The sequence below is a fragment of the Emys orbicularis genome, chromosome 12, assembly GCF_028017835.1.
Source record: "Emys orbicularis isolate rEmyOrb1 chromosome 12, rEmyOrb1.hap1, whole genome shotgun sequence".
Taxonomy (NCBI): domain Eukaryota; kingdom Metazoa; phylum Chordata; order Testudines; family Emydidae; genus Emys; species Emys orbicularis.
Window position 1 is genome coordinate 42,141,192 of NC_088694.1, and position 25,747 is coordinate 42,166,938.

Consider the following 25,747-nt stretch of genomic DNA (forward strand, 5'->3'; position numbering starts at 1 on the left):
TGAGAAGTGTATATTTACAGTAAGATAAAAAACTTATTTTCATAAAATAGTTCTATTAAAATCTCTGACTTAAGTCCATGACACATGGCCAGGAGACCTCCAGATCTAAACAGATATATGTTTGAAATGTAAATCTCACTAAAAAAAAGAGAACACAAAGAAAGTAAGTTTTATTTTTATCATACTTACGCATAGAGGGTAAAATATAAAGTGTGATTCAATGAGGCTGCATTCACAGTAATTTGCTATACAATGGAGAAGATCTTTATAATTATATAGGCACCTAACGTAATATTCAGAACCACCTCGGCACCTAACACCAATTGAAATCATTAAATTTTATGTGCCAAGGTGCTTTTGAAAATCTCACTAGCTATCTAAACTCCTTTAAAAATCTGGCTCTATGGGCCTTACTCAGATAGTGTGACTCAACATAGCTCCAATGAAGTCAATGGGGCCAGATCCCAGCTGGTGTAAATCAGCCTAGCCCCCTGCAGTCAATACAATACTTCTCCTACTGGTTTTAATCATTGAAATTCCATAGAATTAAATCAACCTTAGTGCAATTTATGTTTACTGAAGTCCATAATTCTGCAATAATTTACACCACCTGTGAACTTGGCCTAGAAGGAACAAGGCAGGTGAAAATCAGGTTCATTCTTGACAAAATGATTATTTTTTCCTGAATGAAAAGATTTTCCCAAAGGCCACTTTGACCTCCTTATTACGTAGAGTGTAGATCAGAGGGTTCATGGTGGGAATCACCAGGGTGTACATTATGGCTGCCATCTTGTCTTTAGCCAGAGAGTCACTGGAGGTTGGCCGGATATAGGTGTAGATGATGGAAGAGTAGAACAAGGTGACCACGAGCAGATGGGAAGAACAGGTGGAGAAGGCTCTCTGCTTCCCTTTGAAGCTCTGGATTTTCAGGATGGTGATGAGGATGAAGCTATATGACACAGTGGTCAGCAGGAAGTTCCCCATAGCCAGGAAGGTGTTTGCAATGAAGATCATGATTTCATTGAAGTAGATGGAACTGCAGGACAGTGCCAGCAATGGAGGGATCTCACAGAAGAAATGTTGGATGAGTTTGGGTCCACAGAAATCCAGACGCAGCATAAGCAGTGTGTGCACCAATGAATTGGTAATACTGACAGACCAGACACCAACTGCTAAACTAATGCAAATTCTCTTGGTCATGAGGTTGACATAGCGCAAGGGGTGACAGATGGCTACATACCGGTCATATGACATGGCAGTGAGGAGCACAAGCTCCGTCCCCCCAGATAAAGTGAAAGCAAAGAGCTGGGCCATGCAGCCATCAAAAGAGATAGTTTTCTTCTCCTGCATCAGGTTTTTCATCATCTTGGGAAGAACTGAGGAGGTGCAGAAAATGTCGACGATGGCCAAGTTGGCGATGAAGAAGTACATGGGGGTGTGGAGAGGTGGATGGAGGACAATAGCCGCAATGATCAGGGAATTGCCCATGACAACGGCTGTGTAAAGGCACAGGAATAGCCCAAAGAACAGCCCCTGATGGTGAGGATGGTCAAAGAGCCCCTGCATGATGAACTCGGTCACCCTGGTGTGGTTACTGGGTTCCATTGCTTGAGTGTTCCCTCTGTAGGAACAAAGATTAAAGTTGCTGTCAGATACTTTTTCAGAAACTATAGGAATTTGGCAATTGAAACATCTAGACAGACCAACAGTGAAAGAGAGAGAGAGAGAGAGAGAGAGAGAGAGAGAGAGAGAGAGAGAGAGAGAGAGAGAACTTGTGATATTCTACACATTTCATATAATGTATTAACAAACTGAGCTACATTAAAATATGTTAGCACAATAAGCTGTCGGAGCTACTGAATCTATAGTCTCCTGACTTTTGGGTAGAGAAGGGAAAAAATAACACTCTCGATATTCTCAGATAAAGGTTCATGAAGTCAGTCGGTATGTTTACATAAACTGCATGAGATAGGAGTTCACAATATGATCTCAAAAATCAATCATACATTAGAAGTCTTATTAAAAACCAAGATTCCACTTTCTAAACTAATTGCACAAAATGGATCTGTTGAAATATAGGACACTTTCGGTATTTGTAACACATACAACATATATACCACAAAACATAACATCATAACATATACATTTAGGTAAAATCAAGATGCACAATAAAATAACCTGAATTCCATTTAACTCATCCTAGTGTAAATCAGGCGCAACTCCACTACAGTCAGTGGGGCAGATTATCCACTCACTGGAGTTGCACAGGAGTACAGCTTATGCAAACAAGAGGGGAATCGTGCCCTCCAAAATTTCATTTTGAAGATCAAGCTACATGGCAATATATACATGTTGCTTGATTCTTAGGAATAGCATTCACATGATATGACAAGTACTCCTTACTTTATTACTATTAAAGTTTCAATTTACTGTCTTCAGACTTCTCTAATCTTGTTACTAAATTACTGCTTCTCCTGATTTTCCTCTTACTCCTGCTGCAGAAAATCAGGAGTATCTCCACTGAAGTCAATGGAGTTACTGACTTGTAAAAATGATGAAAATGAGAAGAGTGTTAGGGCCAACAAATCTAACTAATCATGAATTTACATTAGATTGATTTTTCATATTTCATATTAGAGTGACTAAAAAAATTACTATGCTTTGCATCACATTTCAAATTTCATTCCAAAATTCTGAGGGCACAGACAATAGATTGTGAATCTTCCACTCCTTATATCTGTGTTACCATATTATATATATCTCCATTGACTTTAGACTCAACTACAATAAAATTCAAAGGAAGTCCAAAGATGTATATGAATTTTTATCAGATTCATACTGGTCAAAATGAGATCGGAGCATGGTCCAAGATTCATAAACATCATTGTGGAAATGTGTATTCCTGCAAAGCACATTTAGCCAAATTACAAAAAAAAAAAAAAAAAAAAGAGAAGAGGACAGAAATAAAATTTAGCTTAATTTTCAAAAGTGTATAAAGGAATTAATCACTCAACTCTAATTGAATTTCACTGGTTGTTGCTATTAACACACTTAGGATCTTTGAAACACCCAACACAAAAAGTCTGAAAGATTCATTTACAAGCTTGTATTGTGAGAAAGTAAGAAAGCAAGCAAGCAAGCAGGAAAGAAGTAAGCAAGCAATCTAAAGAAATATTCTCACCTCTCATTCAATCCACAAATAGAATCAACCAGAGAGTAATTTAAATACAGACTCTGAGTGAGTTATGACTTCTTGAACATGATTGTTCTTCATGTGTAGTAACCTTATGTAGGGAGATCTTGCATCCCTTGTGACTGTGGACAAGAGTTACCTCTCAAACAAGTCCCCAAAGGAGAAGGTAAATGGGAGTCACCTAAATCAGTACAAACAGATTTTCTACATTAAGTTGAGAAAATTCCTTTTGTTGTTAGGTCAAAATGTATTTTCTGCTGAATTGTCCAGGAGAAAACATCATTTCCACCAATGTATTCCTTTCTGAACATAGTGCTACCAATAGAGAGATATTCCATATTAATTAGTGAGAGGAAAAAGTGTCAAGGTGAAATCGTAGCCGCATTGATGGGTGTCAATAGAAATTTTGACCTTGGTTTCAGTGAGGCCTGGAGTTCATCCTCAGACTTAATAAGACATAATAAGAACATAAGAACATGAGAATGGCCATACTGGGTCAGACCAAAGGTCCATCTAGCCCAGTATCCTGTCTTCTGACAGTGGCCAATGCCAGGTGCCCCAGAGAGAATGAACAGAATAGGTAATCATCAAGTGATCTATCCCCTGTTGCCCATTCCCAGCTTCTGGCAAACAGAGGCTAAGGACACTTCTGAACATGGTTTTGCATCCCTGCACATCCTTGTTAATAATTGATGGACCTATCCTCCAGGAACTTATCCAGTTCTTTTTTGAACCTTGTTAGTGTCTAGGCCTTCACAACATCCTCTGGCAAAGAGTTCCACAGATTGATTGTGAGTTCTGTGAAGCAATACTTCCTTTCATTTGTTTTAAATCTGCTGCCTATTAATTTCATTTGGTGACCCTTATTTCTTTTGTTATGACTTATTTACTTTCTACACACCAGGCATGATTTTATAGACCTCTATCATTTCCGCCCATGGTCGACTCTTTTCCAAGCTGAAAAGTCTTTTCAAACTTTCCTCAGATGGAAACTTTTCCATACCCCTAATTTTTGTTGCCCTTTTCCAATTCCAATATATATATTTTTGAGATGGGGCGATAACATCAGCATGCAGAGTTCAAGATGTGGGTGTACCATGGATTTATATAGAGGCAATATGATATTTTCTGTCTTATTATCTATCCCTTTTCTAATGATTCCCAACATTCTGTTCGCTTTTTTGACTGCTGCTGCACATGGAGTTGATGTTTTCAGAGAACTATCCACAATGACTCCAAGATCTCTTTCATGAGTGGTAACAGCTAATTTAGACCCCATCATTTTATATGTATAGTTGGGATTCTATTTTCCTGTGTGCATTACTTTGCATTTATCAACAGTGAATTTCATCTGCCTTTTTGTTGTCCAGTCACCCAGTTTTGTGAGATTCCTTTGTACCTCTTTGCAGTCTGCTTTGGACTTAACTATCTTGAGTAGTTTTGTATCATGTGCAAATGTTGCCAGTTCACTGTTTACCTCTTTTTTCCAGATCATTTATGAATATGTTGAACACTACTGGACCCAATACAGACCATTTATCCCTACCCTTTGTTTCCTATCTTTTAACCAGTTACTGATCCAGGAGAGGACCTTCCCTCTTCTCCCATGATGGCTTACTTTGCTTAAGGGCCTTTGGTGTGGGAACTTGTCAAAGGCTTTCTGAACATCTAAGCACACTATATCCACTAGATCACCCTTGTCCACATGCTTGTTGAACCCCTCAAATAATTCTGTCAAATTGGTGAGGCATGATTTCCCTTTGCAAAAACCATGTTGACTCTTCCCCAACAAATCATGTTCATCTATGTGTCTGATAATTCTGTTCTTTACTATAGTTTCAACCAATTTGCCCAACACTGAAGTTCTTATGTTCTTAAATGTTCAAAGTTAGGCATGTGTTTAAATGCTTGGCTATTATGGGATCTACAGCAGGTAAAATATTTTCACCTTTTACTAGTAGAAGACTTCCACTTCCACTAGACTTCTTCTACTATCAGTGGCCCTTAGTCCACATTGAATCATCTGAACTGACTCTCCCTGGTAGAATGTCTCCATTGTTTTCTCCAATACAATTTATAATTCAGCTTCTGTTAATTTTGAGTAGTATTTTACTTCTCCATTGGTCCTGTGAAGATAGTGAGACACATCTCCAGCTGGAATGAACCAGTATAGCTCCATCACAGTCAATGTGACATTTCCAGAGCTAGTGTAAATCAAATTAGTTCTGTCAAAATGAACGGGCCAGATTCCCAACTGGTAGGAATCAGCATAACTCCTTCAAAGGCAAAGGGGTAATCCAGCAGAGCTCCATTGATTTTGCTCTGTTTCACAGCAGTTGAGGATTCAAAGGCAGCTACACAGGTGTCATTGCATACAAATTCAGAAGGAGGTGCAGTTGTTGAGAGGTTAATGAAAGCCAAATTTGATTTACGGAATAATACTGTGTAGGAAACAAAATTTATATTGGATTTCAGATCAGAAAGAGATTTTTCAGGAGTAGGAATTACAAGGGGAAAATCTTTTAGCTTCTAAACCCATTACAGTCAAGCACTTAAGCACATGCCTGACTTTGATCATGTGAATCATCTCATTGATTTCAATGGACCTCTCCTATTCGTCAAAGAGAAGCACATACATTCTTGGGTCAGGGCCATAAATGTGATCCAAACTTATAGTGTCATCATACTTATGGAAACCCATTGTATCAATTAAGCCTGATGGATCTTTGGGAAAAAATGACATAGTCTTTCTTTCTTTCTTTCTTTCTTTCTTTCTTTCTTTCTTTCTTTCTTTCTTTCTTTCTTTCTTTCTTTCTTTCTTTCCAAGTCCCCTGACTGTCCCTGGGTCTTACTGGCTCTTTGGCTTATTGATTGCACTTGTAGTTGTCACAGTCGATCTATAGGAAAAGATAGTGTATCATCTGTAATAAGGGTTGCAATAAATTGGGGTTCCCTTCACAGTTATATTGAATAAATACAGCAGCATTTTCTTTATCATTACTTTACAAAGAATCCATGCTTGTCCTATACATTGCCATGGAGTCAGGGGAACTTTGTCTAGCTTCAACTTCCAGCAGCTGGATTATGTTATACCATTCTCTGCCATAATGAAGACCACATTATGTAATATTTTCCCCATGTAGGTACTTATAGACTATAGTCATGTCACTTTTTAACCTTCTCTTTGTTAAGCTAAAGAGATTGAACTTCTTGAGTTTATCCCTACAAGGCATCGTCTCTTATCCTTTCGTTATTCTTGTAGCTCTTTTCTGAACCTTCTCCAATTTATCAGCAAAAAGAACAGGAGTACTTGTGGCACCTTAGAGACTAACAAATTAATTAACATGAAGTTGATGGATTTCCACTCCATACGGCTAAATGCAGTGCCTTGCATAATGACAGGTTTCAGAGTAGCAGCCGTGTTAGTCCCTGGCTGGGATGATTTCGTTGGGGTTGGTCCTGCTTTGAGCAGGGGTTTGGACTAGATGACCTCTTGAGGTCTCTGCCAACCCTAATCTTCTATGATTCTATCCTTCTTGAATTTCGGGCATCAGATCTGGACACAGTATTCCAGAAGCAGTTACACCAGTGCAAAATACAGATGTAAAATAACTTCTCTATGCCTGCTTGAGATTCCCCTATTTATGCATCCAAGGATCACATTAGCACTTTTGATCACACCATCACACTGGGAGCTCATGTTCAGCTGATAATCCACCACCATCCCCAAATCTTTTTCAGAGTCACTGCATCCCAGGTTAGAGTCCCCCATCCTGTATGTATATGGCTGGCATTCTTTTTTCCTAGATGTATACATTTATATTTAGCCATATTCAAATGCTTTGCTCACTCCTAGTCTACCAAGAGATCAAGATCACTCTGTATCAGTGACATGTCCTCTTCATTATTTACCACTTCCCCAAATTTTGTGGTATCTGTAAATCAGTGATGATTTCATGTTTTCTTTTAGGTCATTAATAAAAATGTTAAATAACTTAGGGCCAACAAATGATTCCCATGGGACTCTTCAAGAAGCATACCCATTTGATAAATGATTCCCCATTTACAATTATATTATGAGACTTAGCAGTGAGACAGCTTTTATTCCATTTAATGTGTGGCATATTAAATTTATATCTTTCAAGTTTTTTAATCAAATATCAAGTTGAATCAAATAAAATGCCTTACAGAAGTCTATTACATCAATACTATTACCTTTATGAAACTTATACACTGATCAGAAAAGAATATTATGTTAGTTTGAAAGGATCTGTTTCCCATGAACCCATGTTGATAGGCCTTAATTTTATTAGCATTTTTTTCTAATCGAGTCCCATATCATGTGTTACATTATCTTACTCATGATCAATGTTGGACTGAAGCCTATAATTAAATTGGTTGTCCCATTTTCCCTTTTTAAATATTGACACAAGATTAGCTTTATTCCTGTCTTCTGGAAATTCCCCAACTTTCCAACACTCATTGACAGCCAGGGTAAACAGTCTTGCAAGCTCTTCAGCGAGATCTTTTAAAACTGTTCCATGGAAGTGGGCTGGACCTACTGATTTAAAAATATCTGACTTTAGTTGCTGCTGTTTAACATCCTCCTGAGATACTAGTGGAATGGAAAGATTGTTATCATTATTATATAATGACATTAAATCATCTTTTGTTTTCCCCCCCAAATACAGCACAGAAATATTTTTGAACTCTTCTTCCTTTCCTGTTTTATTATTAATTCTGCACTCTTAATCTAATGGACCAATGCCTTTGTCAAGATTTTTTTGTTTTTTTGTTTTTTGCTAATATACTATAAAAACTCCTCCTTATTGTTAGAATATAGGTATTCAGGCCTGCCTGTAAAGCCTATACTTTAAGAACTTAGGTGTATTTTTATCACTTAGCAAATTACAGGGGTATAAAAACAAAGGATCAAAATCACAGTCTGCCTGTGTATGGGTCTTCTCTCACTAGGATAGTCTGAGGCCTTATTCTTAGGCTAAGGCAGTTGGCTAAGCAGCAAGGGCAGCCATAAACTGGGAAGCGTAGGGTCACATCCCAAACCAGTCACACTGAAATAAGGTAGTATTGGGCTGTTAGGAAGACAATCCTGTCCTGATAGTGTCCTTCACCATCAGATAAAGGGTATGTCTACACTACGAAATTAGGTCGAATTTATAGAAGCCGGTTTTATAGAAATCGGTTGTATACAGCCGATTGTGTGTGTCCCCACATAAAATGCTCTAAGTGCTCTAGTCGGTGGACCGCGTCCACAGTACCGAGGCTAGCGTCGACTTCCGGCGCATTGCACTATGGGTAACTATCTCACAGTTCCCACAGTCTCCACCGCCCATTGGAATTCTGGGTTGAGACCCCAATGCCCGGATGATGCAAAACAGTGCCGCGGGGGGTTCTGGGTACATGTCATCAGGCCCCTCCCCCTCCGTCACAGCAACGGCAGACAATAGATTCGCGCCTTTTTACCTGGGTTACCTGTGCAGACAACATACCACGGCAAGCATGGAGCCCGCTCAGCTCAGCTCACTGTCACCATATGTTATCTGGGTGCCGGCAGTCATGGGACTGCATTGCTACACAGCAGCAGCAGCTAACTGCCTTTTGGCGGTAGACGGTGCAGCATGACTGGTAGCCTTCATTGGCGATCTGGGTGCCGGCAGCCGTGGGGCTGGCAGCCATGGGGCTGCATTGCACCAGCCCCCTTGCCTTTTTGCAGTAGATGGTTGATTACGACTGGTAACCGTCCTCGTCGTACAGCAGTGGCTGTCAATCATGGGCACCTGGGCAGACATGCTCAGTCCTATGGAACTGTCTTGATGATGATGGTTATCAGTCGTAGTATGCCATTTTCTGCCAAGCGCTTTTGTATTGTTGGCTCATCGCACGTTAGCAGAGTCTTCCCTGAGCAGCAGATCGTGCAATAGGCCTGAAGGCTAACTGCCAAGCGCCCAGTATTTGCTGCCAAGCACCCAGAAAATGCCGAGGGCTATCAGTCATGCTGCACCATCGTCTTAAGATGTAAAAAATAGATTTGTTCTGTATTCATTTCCTTCCCCCCTCCCTCCTGCTAAACCCAGGCTTTTGAGTTCAATCTTGGGGGGGGGGGGCATTCTGTGTGACAGTTGTTTGTGTTTCTCCCTGATGCAAAGCCACCTTTCTTGATTTTAATTCCCTGTACCTGTACGCCATGTCATCACTCGCCCCTCCCTCCCTCCCTCCCTTCTTCCCCTGGTCCGTCAGATACTACTTTCGCGCCTTTTTTCAGACCAGACGCCATAGCTAGCACTGGGATCATGGAGCCCGCTCAGATCACCGCGGCAATTATGAGCACTATGAACACCACGCGCAGTGTCCTGGAGTATATGCAGAGCCAGGACATGCCAAAGCAAAACCAGGACCAGGCGAGGAGGAGGAGGAGGCGATTGCAGCGCGGCGATGAGAGTGATGAGGAAATGGACATGGACCTAGACCTCTCATAAGGCACAGGCCCCAGCAATGTGGAAATCATGGTGTTAATGGGGCAGGTCCATGCCGTGGAACGCCGATTCTGGGCCTGGGAAACAAGCACAGACTGGTGGGACCGCATCGTGCTGCAGGTGTGGGACGATTCCCAGTGGCTGCGAAACTTTCGCATGCGTAAGGGCACTTTCATGGAACTTTGTGACTTGCTTTCCCCTGCCCTGAAGCGCCAGAATACCAGGATGAGAGCAGCCCTCACAGTTGAGAAGCGAGTGGCGATAGCCCTGTGGAAGCTTGCAACGCCAGACAGCTACCGGTCAGTCGGGAATCAATTTGGAGTGGGCAAATCTACTGTGGGGGTGCTGTGATCCAAGTTGCCAGGGCAATGAGAGACCTGGTGATATCAAGGGTAGTGTCTCTGGGAAACGTGCAGAACACAGTGGATGGCTTTGCTGCAATGGGATTCCCAAACTGTGGTGGGGCCATAGACGGAACCCATATCCCTATCTTGGCACCGGAGCACCAAGCCACCGAGTACATAAACCGCAAGGGGTACTTTTCAATGCTGCTGCAAGCCCTGGTGGATCACAAGGGACGTTTCACCAACATCAACGTGGGTTGGCCGGGAAGGGTACATGATGCTCGCGTCTTCAGGCACTCTGTTCTGTTTCGAAAGCTGGAGGAAGGGACTTTCTTCCCGGACCAGAAAATAACCGTTGGGGATGTTGAAATGCCTATCGTGATCCTTGGGGACCCAGCCTACCCCTTAATGCCATGGCTCATGAAGCCGTACACAGGCAGCCTGGACAGGAGTCAGGACCTGTTCAACTACAGGCTGAGCAAGTGCCGAATGGTGGTGGAATGTGCATTTGGGCGTTTAAAAGCGCGCTGGCGCAGCTTACTGACTCGCTCAGACCTTAGCGAAAAGAATATCCCCATTGTTATTGCTGCTTGCTGTGCGCTCCACAATATCTGTGAAAGTAAGGGGGAGACATTTATGGCGGGGTGGGAGGTTGAGGCAAATCGCCTGGCCGCTGATTACGCACAGCCAGACACCAGGGCAGTTAGAGGAGCACAGCAGGGTGCGGTGCGCATCAGAGAAGCTTTGAAAACCAGTTTTGTGACTGGCCAGGCTACGGAGTGAAACTTCTGTTTGTTTCTCCTTGATGAACCCTCCGCCCCTACACCCCCCCACACGGTTAACTCTACTTCCCTGTAAACCAACAACCCCACCCTCCCCTACTACCCTCCCCCCTTCGAGCACCACTTGCAGAGGCAATAAAGTCATTGTTACTTCACATTCATGCATTCTTTATTAATTCATCACACAACTAGGGGGATAATTGCCAAGTTAGCCCGGGATGGGTGGGGGAGGAGGGAAGGAAAAGGACACACTGCAGTTTAAAACTTTAAAACTTTAACACTTATTGCTCAGGAAATCATGTGGGCTGGAGTGACTGGGTGGCCGGAGGCCCCCCCCCCACCGTGTTCTTGGGCGTCTGGGTGAGGAGGCAATGGGACTTGGGGAGGAGGGCTGTTGGTTACACAGGGGCTGTAGCGGCGGTCTGTGTTCCTGCTGCCTTTCCTGCAGCTCAACCATACGCTGTAGCATTGGGGAGGAAGGCTGTTGGTTACACAGGGGCTGTAGCGGCGGTCTGTGCTCCTGCTGCCTTTCCTGCAGCTCAACCATATGCTCTAGCATATCAGTTTGATGCTCCAGCAGCCGGAGCATGGACTCTTGCCTTCTGTGTGCAAGCTGACGCCACCTCTCATCTTCAGCCCGCAACTTCCTCTGTTCCTCCAGTGATTCAGCCCACCACCTCTCCTCCTCAGCCCGCGATTCAGCCCGCCACCTCTCCTCTCGCTCATATTGGGCTTTTCGATAATCAGTCATTGACTGCCTCCACGCATTCTGCTGTGCTCTGTCAGCGTGGGAGGCAGTCTGTAGTTCTGTAAACATTTCATCACGTGTCCTTCGCTTCCGTTTTTGAATATTCACTAGCCTCTGTGAAGGAGAACTATTTGCAGCTGGTGGATGAGAAGGGAGAGGTGGTTAAAAAAGATACATTTTAGAGAACAATGGGTACACTCTTTCACGTTACATTTTGCTGTTCACATTACACAGCAGATGTGCTTTCGTTACAAGGTCGCATTTTTCCTCTTATATTGAGGGCCTGCCGGTTTGGTGTGAGAGATCACTCACGCAGTGACAGGTCACAGATTTCAGCTTGCAGGCAGCCATGGTAAGACACAGTCTTTTGGCTTTTTTAACCTTCTTAACATGTGGGGATGGTTTCAAAGAGTACTGCTCTCATTAACCATACCAAGCACCTGTTGGGTTGGCCATTTAAAATGGGTTTGCAATGTAAAAGGAGGGGCTGCGGTTTCAGGGTTAACGTGCAGCACAAACCCAACTAATAACCCTCCCCCACACACCCAATTCTCTGGGATGATCACTTCACCCCTCCCCCCACCGCCTGGCTAACAGCGGGGAATATTTCTGTTCAGCAGAGCAGGAAGGGGCACCTCTAAATGTCCCCTTAATAAAATTGTCCGATTTCAACCAGGTGACCGTGAATGATATCACTCTCCTGAGGATAACAAAGAGCAATAAGGAATGGATGTTGTCTGCATGCCAGCAAACACCGGGACCATATGCTGCCATGCTTTGTTATGCAATGATTCCAGACTACGTGCTACTGGCCTGGCGTGGTAAAGTGTCCTACCATGGCGGACGGGATAAGGCAGCCCTCCCCAGAAAACTTTTGCAAAGGCTTTGGGAGTACATGAAGGAGAGCTTTCTGGAGATGTCCCTGGAGGATTAATTAATCATAAATTAATCATTAATCATTAAACACGCTTGCTTTTAAACCATGTGTAATATTTACAAAGGTACACTCACCAGAGGGCCCCTGTGTGCCCACAGGGTCTTGGGTGAGTTCGGGGGTTACTGGTTCCAGGTCCAGGGTGATAAACATATCCTGGCTGTTGGGGAAACTGGTTTCTCCGCTTCCTTGCTGCTGTGAGCTATTTACATGATCTTCATCCTCATCTTCCTCGTCCCCAGAACCCGCTTCCCTGTGTGTTTCTCCAGTGAGGGACTCATAGCACACGGTTGGGGTAGTGGTGGCTGCACCCCCTAGAATGGCATGCAGCTCTGCGTAGAAGCGGCATGTTTGCGGCTCAGCCCCGGACCTTCCGTTTGCCTCTCTGGCTTTGTGGTAGGCTTGCCTTAGCTCCTTAATTTTCACGCGGCACTGCTGTGCGTCCCTGTTATGGCCTCTGTCCTTCATGGCCCTGGAGACCTTTTCTAATATTTTGCCATTTCGTTTACTGCTTTGGAGTTCGGCCAGCACTGATTCATCTCCCCATATGGTGATCAGATCCCGAACCTCCCGTTCTGTCCATGCTGGAGCTCTTTTGCGATCCTGGGACTCCATCACGGTTACCTGTGCTGATGAGCTCTGCGGGGTCACCTGTGCTCGCCACGCTCAGCAAACAGGAAATGAAATTCAAACGTTCGCGAGGCTTTTCCTGTCTACCTGGCCAGTGCATCTGAGTTGAGAGTGCTGTCCAGAGCGGTCACAATGAAGCACTGTGGGATAGCTCCCGGAGGCCAATAACGTCGAATTCCGTCCACACTAACCCAATTCCGACCCCCTAAGGCCAATTTTATTGCTAATCCCCTCGTCGGAGGTGGTGTAAAGAAACCAGTTTAAAGGGCCCTTTAAGTCGAAAGAAAGGGCTTCGTCGTGTGAACGTGTCCAGGCTTAATTCGATTTAATGCGGCTAAAGTCGACCTAAACGCCTAGTGTAGACCAGGCCAAAGAAACAGATCTTAAGATGGTTAAAGAAAACTTAGTTTGATAGGATCCTGTCTGGCAAGAAATCACTTATCAATGATTGTGGTTGTGAAAACCTCATTTCTGTATTGTTTTAATAAAATCAGAATATCAGGGTTGGAAGGGACCTCAAGAGGTCATTTAGTCCAACCCCCTGCTCAAAGCAGGACCAATCCCCGAAAGATTTTTACCCCAGATCCCTAAATGGCCCCCTCAAGGATTGACCTCACAATCCTGGGGTTAGCAGGCCAATGCTCAAACCACCAAGCTATCCCTCTGGGGAACAGACTCTATCGGCGTACAGAGATAAGCCCAACTGGCGTGAAGGGCTTCGGAATATGCTTGCTTGGAAACTAACCCAATAAACATTGCATTGTCTGCACTTCAGACTTCTGGTCTTTTGCTGCTTGCTGTCTGCATGACAAGAACCAGGGACGTGGGAGGGTTGAGAGAAAGCCCTCTAACACTTATAATCTCTTAACTCTCCTGGGCATAGATTTCTCCTTGTGTCTCTTTGCTTCCCTTATCAATTTTCTGCAATTCCTAGCATCTATGAATTACCATCAAATTCTTCTTTCTTCCATTTGTTGTGTGTGTGAGTCTCTATGTCTCTGTTTGTAATTTTATGTAGCTGAAGATGGTATTGCATCTCAGCCACATAGGCTAGTGTGGGAGTTTTAGCTTGACTGGCCCATTACAGAGACAGGGTCTAGCTATTAATTTTCCAATCATTTTGGGGTGTTGGGATGCAAGAATTATGGCTCAGGCTTGTGACGTTATATGGTTAAAATATGACCATGTATATCATTTTTGCTACCACTGTTACATAAGTGCAACAAATCTTGTGCAAAGTATGTCATATAAAGTGCCAATGGAAAAGTTATGATTTGCTATGATTATGCTGTTTGTATATATCATTTCTGTATCTGAAGTTATGAATGTTTACTATATACCTGTATTTCAAATGTGTCTGGATCTGTAAAAAGCAACAAAGAGTCCTGTGGCACCTTATAGACTGACAGATGTATTGGAGCATAAGCTTTCGTGGGTGAATACCCACTTGTCTGACAAAGTGGGTATTCACCCACGAAAGCTTATGCTCCAATACATGTTAGTCTATAAGGTGCCACTGGACTCTTTGTTGCTTACCCACAAGATAGTTAGTTTACATCCAGTCTGGGCAGCACATTGTCAATGGCCCATTGAAGGACACTTAGCTTGCACAAAAGACCATAGAAGAAGCCCATCCCCACCTGATGTGCCTTCCTGAGGACGGTTTAGTCAGAATATGGGTAATGGCTCCTGCTATGAGTCTTCGAAGCATGCAAGGGCATTAAATTTGCTCATATGACCCTAGACTCCATCTTGTATCTGTACTTTTCCACAAACTAAGACTGAGAGATTTCCATCAACATGGGAGAAAGAATAAAAGGCCCTGCAAGCATCTCCATTTTGCCTCTTTCCTGCTCTGATCTCTGGAGTATGGATTTACACTAAAAGGAGCATCTCAACTCATGGCCCGAGGACCTTCCAATCTTTTGGAAGTTACCAGACACTATTCAAGCTGTCGTGGTCAAAGACCCCCACGCAGTCATTTTAGTTCAAAGACTCATAGCCTGAGGCCAGTTTATTGACATACAAACCAGTGCACACAGGGGTGTAGTCCGGAGACCAACACCCCTAGCAACAGCTCACAAGCTGCTTTTATTCCATTAAACCACAAGCAGGGTACAAACAATACGTCATGAGTTAAGAAATTGGGGACCAATTATAAGCTGGGCATGGGGTGAACACGAGCTCGGGGGCAAATCACAGGCTGGGTTTGGGGTGATCACGAGCTAGAGTGTTGGGGTTGGGGTCAGTCCTCTCACCCCCCTCCCTACCCTCTGACCTAATTTCCGAGGAGTGGGTGTTTGTTTGGGTAGAAGGGCGCTTGGTGGTTTCCGCAGGGGTGGTGCTCGGCCCTAGCTTGGGTACATTTCTTAAGACTTGAACTATGTCATTTTCCGGGGGATTTCAGCAAAGGCTTAAGGGGGGGGGGGGGGGCTAGTTTGCAGATAGCTGGAATCACGGAGTAGGTCACAGATCATGCAAAGGAGAAATTGCATGAGTCAGTTTGCATTTAGCTAAAGTTACCTATTGCTTCACACAAGCGGTTATTATATTTCATTAGCCATGAACATATTTCACCAGTGCTGCTGGGGGGGGGGTGTTATTCCCTCCTCTGTTGCTGCTTTTGACTGGGCATAGCCTCACAAACTGATTTGAACAGTTTGGTTCAGGCTTTTAGGCCTACCCCATTACCCACGAAAGTCCTCAGTATGGCAGATTTCTAGGGGAGATGTTTCAGGGTCTTCAGGCCCAGGATCTTGGTTATCGGAAAGAAGGCCACCCTGCTCTATTTCCCCACAAAGCCAACAGTTTATTCCATCACTGCTTCAAACCTGATACAAGAATTCTGCCATGGTTGTATGTATTTGATTCCTTTGACCATTTTAACTCTCTCCTCTATATTTTCTCTTATAAATAAGCTTTTTGATGTTAGATAATAATGGATTGGCAACAGCTTGATTATTGGGTAAGATTTGAATTGTATATTGACCTGGCTATGTGCCTGATCTCTTGGGATTAGAAGAACCCTTTGTTTGATTAAATTGGCTTTAAATAACCACCCATCATTAAATCTAGTGGCTGGGTGGTGGAAGACTGCATTTCTGACTCCCTGTTAACCAGTGTGGTGAGACAGTAAAGTTTTGTTATATCTTATGGAAGAATAACCACCAGTTTGGGGGTGGGTCTTCCCCATTTCTCAGCAGTATGTCCAGAATCTGATATTATCAGAAGCGATCCACTGAGACACGGTGACAAGGCCCATCTCTGGTCTGTAGCCACATGTTAATTCCATTTTCCATGAAGTTAATGTGAACTTCTCGTGACCATGAGTAAGAAGGTGGCAAACAAAGGATTTATCAAAGTTCTTCACTTAGGGCAAATTCCAGCCCCTCCCTCTGCCGAGACCCAGCACAAGGCCTACAAATAACATACAACTGAGATTATCAAAGGGAGTTATGCACCCAAATCTCATTGACTTTGAAGCAAACGGGATGTGAGACGCTCGTCTAGTCTTAGAAGATTCTCACCGCTGGATAGCGATTCTCACCACTGGATTCCAGCTGGATGGTGAATTAAGGATTCTTATTGTAAAACACCAGAATTTTGACAGGAAAAATCCTCTTCAATATTTTCCCCTCAGGAAACTTTGGTTTTCCCACACAATGTGAGGAATTTTGAAAATAGAGTAAAACCATTTCAAACATTTTTTTTTCTATTTTCCAACTTTTGGCAGTAGGAAAATAGTAACAAAGTGTTGAAAATGCTACTTTACAAGAGAAAGTAACACTTCCATTTTTAAAAGTAACACTGCCCCCAACAACAACTGAGTTCTTGAATATCCAGAAAAATGAGAGTTTTCCTCACATTGTCTTTGCATATGGCTACACTACAAGCATTACAGCGGCACATCTCTGGTGCTTCAGCTTTTCCGCTAAAGTGCCATAGTGTAGACACTTCCTACATCAACAAAAGGGGGTTTTCTGTCACTGGTAGTAAATCCACCCCAGCAAGAGATGATAGCTAGCTTGAGAGAAGAATTCTTCTGTTGACCTATTGATGGCTTCACCAGGCTTTAGGTCAGCTTAACTACCTCTCTCAGTCCTTGTTTAAACTACAACACTTTTGTTGGGAAAAGGCAGCTCTTGTCAACAAAACAGGGGAGGTGCACACACTATAATGCTCCTTTTGCTGACAAAATTATCCTGTTTTACCAACTAAATAAAACCACCTTGACGAGAGTCATAGAGCTTTTTGTAGCAAACTTTTATTGACAAAGGGTCAATGTATAAACCACTCTTGTTTTGTCACTGTAAATGGCCTCCAGGAGGTGTCTCACAATGCCCATCCTGACTGCTCTGGTCAGCAGTTTGAACTCTGCTGCCCTGCAGCAAAGTAAACAATCATCAGCCCCATCCCCTTTAAAGGCCCAGGAATTTTTGACATTCCACTTCCTGTTTGCTGGGTGTGGAGAGCTCACATCGCATCTTCCCAGCTGACTATTGTGGCTCCATGTGGCAAATGCTCTCCCACATGGACCACTGTGGAGCTGTTGGATCTGCTGAGAATATGGGGAGAGGAGGCCGTCCAGTCCCAGCTCCATTCCAACTGTAGGAACTTTGATACCTACGGGCAGATTTCTTGTGGGTTGTGTGAAAAGGACTATAAATGGGACATGGTGCAGTGTAAAGGGAAAATAAAGGTGCTCAGGCAGGCATACCAGAAGGCAAGGGTCGCTCTGGTGCTGCGCCCAAGAGCTGCTACTTCTATAAACAGCTGGATACCATCCTTGGCAGTGACCCCACATCCATTGCCAAGAGCCCCGTGGACACTTTGGCAGGGCAGGAGGCAGAGGACATTGGGCCTAATCCTGAGGACAAAATCTTGGATGAGGAGGTGGAGTTGGAGGACATTGTGGAGCATACAGCAGGGTCATCTAGTGGCACAGCAAGTCAGAAACTCTTCTGCACTCCGGAGGGGTCTAGCCAGTACCAGCAGTCCATTTCTGGCATGCATAATGCAGGAGAGGAGAGTCCTGGTGAGTGATCTTTTTTGGTTGAAGCTGCTTGGTTATAAGAGATAGAGCTGTGATTTGTTCTGTGTATTCTAGAAGTGGATGAAGGGATGGAAATGTACAGGACTAACTGTGTTTGAGGGTGCTCCACATTCCACTGTTCATCCAAGCAGTGCGGCGGAACAGTGTGTTCATGTACACTGAGATTTCATGGGAAATCTCCAGAGAGATGTCAAGGAAACTTTCCTGGAGGTACTCACCAATCCTCTGCTGAAGGTTCCTTGGCAGAGCTACTGTGTTCCTTTCCCCATTGGAAATGGAAGAAATGGAAAGGTAGGACAGAAAGGAGAGTGAGGAGCGCATTCTGAAGTCCCATGAGTGGATGATAAAAGTCATGAAATAGCAAACTGAAATGTGGAAGTCCCTAATCATGCTGTGGTCAGAACAGATGCATGTTCAACCCCACACCCTGTAACTGATACAAAACTGTTTCCCAGTCCCTCTCCAAACTCCCCCCACACATTCCTTGCAACTTCCAAGAACATCTCAGTGTCCCGTTCACTCCACCCCTTTGGACAGCTTCCAAAATGATAGCTGGACTTATGCACAGCTCTGAGATCTTACACTGCCCTTTGCTGATAGAAGGCTGGGTCCTTTATTGGCCCACAGCTGGGCAGAAATCACAGTATTAGTGCCAGTAAAAACCCGAACTCAGTTTTTCTTCAGTGCAAAGCTATTTATTTGAAAGCATCACAGACAGTCAGCAAGAAGGTTATACAATGCTACTTCCTAATAAGCCTCAATTCCCAAAGCATAAACCCTCAGTAACTATGCTGGCCATACACAGTATCCTGATTGGCAAACAAAGCAGGAAGAGCTACCCAGTCCTAGATGAAGGCTGCTGTTTCTTCTCTTCCTCTCAATATTTTGGTCTGTTAAGTGTCCCCCAGAGCATGGTGTTGGCTACTCTTATACCCTTGGGCTCAAAGTCCCCAAAAATCCCTCAGAGCAGGGTGCTGGCTACCCTGTGTCCTTTATCTTATGGCATCACAGGCCTCTTCAGAGGTTAATTGGGGTGACAGCTGAGCATATGATACTTATGCCCCCTTTCTTGAAGGAGTCACATGTCCCCAAAATATGCCACATTGGCATTACATAACTTGTTTTTCTGATTAATATTTTTTTTGGAAGGGACAACATGGACAGACTGAAGGCCAGCTGACATTTAATCTCTCATCAATCATCCACTCATCGGTCAATCACCGTTTGGGGTCAGCTCTTGTGGTTGTGTGGTTTTACAGGGTTAGTTGACCCAGGTCAGTCAGTCAAAGTTCACCATCTATGTGTTTTCTGCATGATTTGTTTGGAGAACATGACTGACCATGACCAAAATCCTTCCACATCAGCACAAATACACACAGAGCCCCTGGTTAAACATCCAAAGTGAATAGTTGTGTCAGTGTTCAAGTGCAATGGCAGCACTTTCAGTAAATTTCCATAGAGCCTGTCTGATGCCCTGCTCCCAGAATCCTCTAGCAAGTCTAAAATTACCAAGCTTTACCAGACTCATGTCACCCAGAGTAATTCATAATAATTCAGCACTATCCCAACAACTGATATCTCCCTTTCCACCAAGTCTTTTGTGTGTGTTAATTGGTGTTTAATAAACAAAAACTCTCTGAAAGATAACTAATCTTTATTTGTGTCCATCACATACTGATTGCTGCTGGTAGTAAAACACACATGCAGTTTAATCATTTGCTTGCTACAAATCCTGCTTATGAATCATCACAAGTTTTAGGCAAAATAAGAAGAGAAATTAATGAAGCATGGCAGATTGCTGTATAGAAATACACATTACAGGTGCTCATTATCAAAATGTTGACTCAAAGTCTCCCTGATTCAAATTGCCCCCTGTTCTGCTCCTCTAATAGCCCTGGTATCAGCAGCCAAGCAATCTGCTCAGCGCTCCACCCCAGGAGAAACTTTTCATACTTAACCTCACAAAGATTATGGACTGTGAAGAAGGCTGCTATGACCTTGAGAATGTTTTCCACATTTAGATCTAACCTGTCATAAAGACAGCATCAGCGCACTTTTAATCTGCCAAATGTACATTCCATGGTCATTCTGTACCTACTCAGCCTATTGTTGACGTGTTCTTGCTGCTTCCAGGTTTCCCGTGTAAGGCTTCATGAGCCATGGGAGTGAGGGGTATGTTGGGTGTCCCAGGATCATTAGGGCACTTCAACATCACTCACTAGATTCTTCTGGTCTGAAAAGAAAGTACCTGCTTTCAGCTTTCTGTATATGCCAGTGTTCCAGAAGATGCCTGCATCATGCACCTTCCTGGAGGACCCCACGTTGATGTCAGTGAAATGCCCACGGTGATGTACAAGTGCCTGCAATACCACAGAGAAGTACTCCATTCTATTGATGTCCTCCATTGCAAGATGGTCCGGGGCCAAAATTGGAATATTCATTCCATCTATCACCCTGCCACAGTTAGGGAATCCAATTTCTGCGAAGCCATCCACTATTTCACACACATTGCAAAAAGTCATGGTCCTCTGTAGCAGAATGTGATCAATGGGCCTGCATATTTACACAGCCCCCACAGTCGACTTCCTGACTCCAAACTGATTTGTGACCAACCAGTAGCATTCTGGAGTTGCCAGCTTCCACACAGCGATGGCCACATGCTTCTCCACTGAGAGGGCTGCTCTCATTTTTGTGTCCTTGTGCTGCAGGGCTGGGACGAGCTTTGAACACAGTTCCAGGATGGTGGTTTTCCGCATCCAAAAATTCAGCAGCCACTCCTCATAATCCCAGACTTGCATAACGATGCAATCCCACCACTCAGTGTTTGTTTCCCGAGTCCAAAAGTGATGGTCCACCATGTGCAGCTGCTCCTTGAATGATAAAAGTAATCTAGTGTTGTTTCTTTCCATGGCACGCAGCAGGTCAGGCAACTCAGAGTCCTGTTCTGATTGTGAGCTTGTGATATACTGCATGACTACCCGTGATTTGTTAATAATAGTTACTACAACAGTAGAGAGCAGTGCGGGATCCATCCTTTCACACAGAGATGCAGGCACAGAGAAAACAGGGAGCACTGAAAAATGCCACCAAAACCCGGATGGAAGACTATGGAATGCTGGGACAGAAAATAGTGCATCATGGGATGTTGAGATCGCACCCATGATGCGCTGCCATGCACTTTGCCTTTCCACAAGTCCTAGCTGTAGAAGGTGGTGAGCAGCATATGGGATAGCTACCCACAATGCACTGCTCTCAGTGTCGATGCTAGAGCACCAAGTGTGGACACACTCTGCTGACACAGGGAGCGTATTGTGAATATGCACTAATTATGGTGCTTTTTGATCATCAGAATAACTTTTGTCGACAAAACTCTATAGTGTAGACATGGCCTCAGGGCAGTGAAATTTTCCCACCTCTGAGTGTTGTCACTAGGTCAATCTAAGTTTTAGGTCTAGACCAGACCTTTGTTTCCCAAGTGCAAAGAGTTGGAAAATAGTAAGAAAGGGAGGGAAAGTGAGGGATGCCTAGGGGAGAGGGAGACTCATTTTTTAAATTAACTAGAGCTGTTCAAGAATTTTCTGTAGAAAATATTTTAAAAAACTGAAAAACAAAAAATACAGTTTCTGCAAAATCAAAGTTTTCCACATAAAATTGCCAAACAGTTATTTCTTTCTAGAAATCTGAAACATAATATTTTTTTCTGAGTTGAGATGGCCTGAATCAAAATGTTTCAATATGTTAAACTGAATAGAATCTTTTAATTTTGAGTAGAGAGAATTGAAAAACTTGCCCAAGAACACCCAGCAGGCTAGTGGCAGGGCTTGGAATAAAAGGCCAGAGGTGCTGAATCACAGTCTAGTGAAGTATTAATTAAGGATTTCATGGCAACAATTTCACTCTTTCCCTTTACCTTTATAGATCTTTTATATGGAAAACCTTTGTTCGTAGGGCACCTAAGATGGTATTAAAGAAGATCTTGGCTGTTGTTTTTGGGAAGGAAAGAGAAAACATTAGTTTCAATGGTCTTAAGCTGTTGTTATTGTTGGAAACTCATCCTGAAACAAAACAAACACACATCAAAAGACAGATAAAAAAACAGCAAGAAAAGAAAAGTCAGCTGCCACCTTTTGGTCTGATCAGCCACTCTGAGATCAGTCAAACTTGTGCCAGGGCCAGGCTGCTTAAGAGGTTGCTTTTAGCTGACATTCTGGTCACAGGACTACAGCACCGTCGCAAAGGTTGGGTCTGTTATGGGGGCTAAGTCAGACTCTTCCTAGACAAGTCATAAATGGAAAGAGGCAAGAAAGAGAAGAAACAAAGCAGGGGAGGAAAATGAGACATGGGGGAGGGGATGACAGTACTCCTAGGCTCATATTCTTGGTGTTGTTTGGGATTTAGCCAAAGCCAATGGAGTGGGGGTGATATAATTTGTTTTCTTCTGTCTGGCCAGTTTTGGGCAGGATGCCTTTCAGGATATGGGCAAAATTTTGAAAGGTGTCATGGTGGATCGAGGGACTCAGGAGTTGGTGGAGATGGCTGCCATGATGGTAACATTCTCTCCTTCCAGTCCCCTCTGATCACATTGAGTGACCCCCAGATAAATAATATTCCAGAAGGTGCGGCAGCCTCCTCCCATCAACATTCAGCAATAATTTTGGTGATTTCAACTGGAAACATTTCCATCCATTTTTAGACTCTTTCAAGCTCATTTCCCGGACAAGCAGTAAATTTACCAGGACTGTTGGAGACCACTTAGTACAATTCCTTTCACATAAAGAAGCCAGTTTGTTCCAGTTTGGCTGAATTTCATAAACATTTTTTTTTTTAAACAGGAAGAGTTTAACTTTTGTTCCTTGCAAAATGTATAGTACAGGAAATACAACAAGACCTTGGTCATTGATTTTAATGGAGTTACGGTAACTTATGCCACTGGAAATCTAGTCCTTCTAAGTTTTCCCGTTATTTGGTGGATTCTCCCTCAATGGCAATTTTAAAATCCACATAGGATTTTTTTCAAAGATCTTCTCTAGTTTAAAGAAAAAAATAATTTGGGGGAAGCCATATAACTTATGGCAGGCATGCAGTCAGAGCAGATGACCACAATAGACCTTCTTATGTGAGTGCCCTGACCACTGGCCTATGGGATAGGCTGGTGTTGGACTCCTGTTGAAACTGTTCCACTGTGAATACATATTTTTAAGAAATTCACTACAGCAGAGAGACAGGATCCTAGTTCTGCCACATCCTAAGGGCATGTTCTAACCACTAGGCTCCAAACTCATTCTCATATTTGCTTTCTCTCTCTCTGTCTCCTGCCCAATGACTCTTGAAGTGTTTATCAAAAATGGAACAGATTCCACAGGAGACATTGAAGGAGATCTTTCAACAGACTATCCCTATGCTCATAACACTCACCAGAGTGGTGGCAGATTCCTGGTCACATCCCCTCAGGTAGAGGAAAGATATGAATCACGATCTCCCCCCTCCCAGGGGAGTGCCTTCACCACAGAGCTAAAAGTTATGAGGGAGCGCCTCTCCTCTGGCTTCTTGCAAGAAACACCTCCAAGAGAAGGCCCACAGTGGAGAATCTCAAGCAGAGGTAAATGTCTCCCTCTAGTCTGGGTTCAGGTGCCAAAGACCCAAGAGGGGCGGGGCTTAGCACACCACCCTCTCTTTGTTATTTCCCATTGGTGAGCTTAGATGGGGTGCCACCTAGCCTGCTGCCTTTTGTGGATCCCATTGTTAGGCATTTATCTCCCCACTCATTGTATAGGGCACCTGAGTGCCTGACTCAGGCTTTGTGCAGCTCAGTGATTTTCTAGGTGCCCATAAGTTAGGGATGATGATGCTCAGTGTTACAACACCTAAGTCCCTTTGTGAATCTAGCCCTTAGTGTAAATGGGAATCAGGAGCGTTAATCTAGAATTCCCTACCCCTTTATACTACTAGTATCATTTCACCATCCACTTTGCTTTCCTTATTTCATTCTCTTCTGACTTCCAGTAGTTTGTATCTGAAATAACTTCAAAGCAATCAATGGAGCCAATTCTCCAACATCTTTTATCTCGTGTTGGCGACCACATCTGAGCTGGTTTGAAGCTGCTGTAGGTGAGAGGAGAATCACGGTAACTTTGCACTAAATTAAATGGTTACACACAATGTAAGTCATCAGTGATTCATACTCATTGAACGATGAGGAAGTTAGTTTCCAAATTGTCCATCCATTATCATATCTGTGCTCATGCTAACCCTGGTAACATCTGCATGAAACATTGCCCGGCCCTTAGCTACTCTAATTCAGCATAGCTCTGTTGTGGAAAAATTCATCCACACATCATTTTTGAATCAAAGACTCAGCCTGAGGCCTGTTTATTGAATACACACCAACGCGTTGGGGGTAGCAGTTATGGAACTGCTCCCCCGAAGCAAAGCATACAGGAGCTTTTAAAGCTTAAAACCACAAACAAATTACACATACTTGAGTCATAATTACCTTATTTGGAATACATTGCAAAATCAATACTGATCAAGAGTTAGGGTCTTTCTGGTACTTTCCAGCACTCTTTTGCAACCTTGCCTTGTATGGGTGTAGTTGAGTTAGGGTCTTCTCGGTACTTTCCAGTACTCTGTTGCAACCTTGCAACCTTGCCTGTTATGGGGTGTAATTACACAACTGTACTTTCCATGGGGTACAATTACAATGGGGTAGTTACACAAGTGGTGTAGGGGAAGACATGAGTTACATTTATTATTGGTTCACCCTTATAGGTTAATTTATTGCTTCACACAACTGATTATTATATTTCAAAAGCAGTACACATATATTGAAAATTATTCTTGTTTCAGGGGCTTTCCATTGCCTCCCCTCTGCCCCCCCGCCCTTTTGTGTCTTAACCTCTTTTCTCCCTTGACCACCGCTGTCAGGGAGCACAACCTTTAGCTTAGCTCAGGCTTTGGGCCTGTTAGCTGCAAAGCAGGCCTAGATCAAGCAAGCAAAAGCCTAGACCATTAGGGCCAGCTCAGTTTTCTTCCACAGCTCCAATGAAATCAATGGAGTTATGAGATTTGCACCAGTTGAGGATCATGCTCATTTGGGAGTGGTCAATCTGGGAATGTCCAGTGAGTCAGTGGTTGGAGACTCCAGGGGGATTCTTGGAGGGCTCCAGGCCTGGGGTGTGCCTCTTGCAAACCTGCAGAGGAACAGTGGAGCCTGTATAGGCAAAGAGGGGAAGGTCTGTGTCACCTCTGGATGGTGGAGTCAGGGAGCTACACTCAGCAGGCACTGACAAGGCTTTCTCATACTAAGGGTGGTGGGGGTGGGGTAGCGAGGTGCCTGATAACCTAGACTATCCTCAGGGAGAGTCACAACCTTATAGCAAGTGAGGCAGAAGAACTCTATCTTCTCCTGCTTCATGAATTGCTCCAGGGCTAAAACACCCAGATGCTTTGAGTGGACAGCAGTATGTATGCCCCTAGGTGCCTATGGGACTTTTTTTGCAAAAACATAGGTGCTGAGAGAGTTTGGAGGCCCATCAATTTTCAGCAGCAGTTGAGTGGGTTCTTTTTTTT

At 43.6% G+C, this 25,747-nt stretch overlaps 1 protein-coding gene across 1 annotated transcript; it reads right to left on the minus strand.

The window, feature by feature from the left end:
- Positions 1-672: 672 nt before the first annotated feature.
- LOC135886913 (olfactory receptor 13G1-like) lies at positions 673-1,605 on the minus strand. The gene has a single exon (XM_065414688.1). It carries the CDS (start codon positions 1,603-1,605, stop codon positions 673-675), a length of 933 nt encoding a protein of 310 aa, XP_065270760.1.
- Between the last annotated feature and the right edge of the window lie 24,142 nt (positions 1,606-25,747).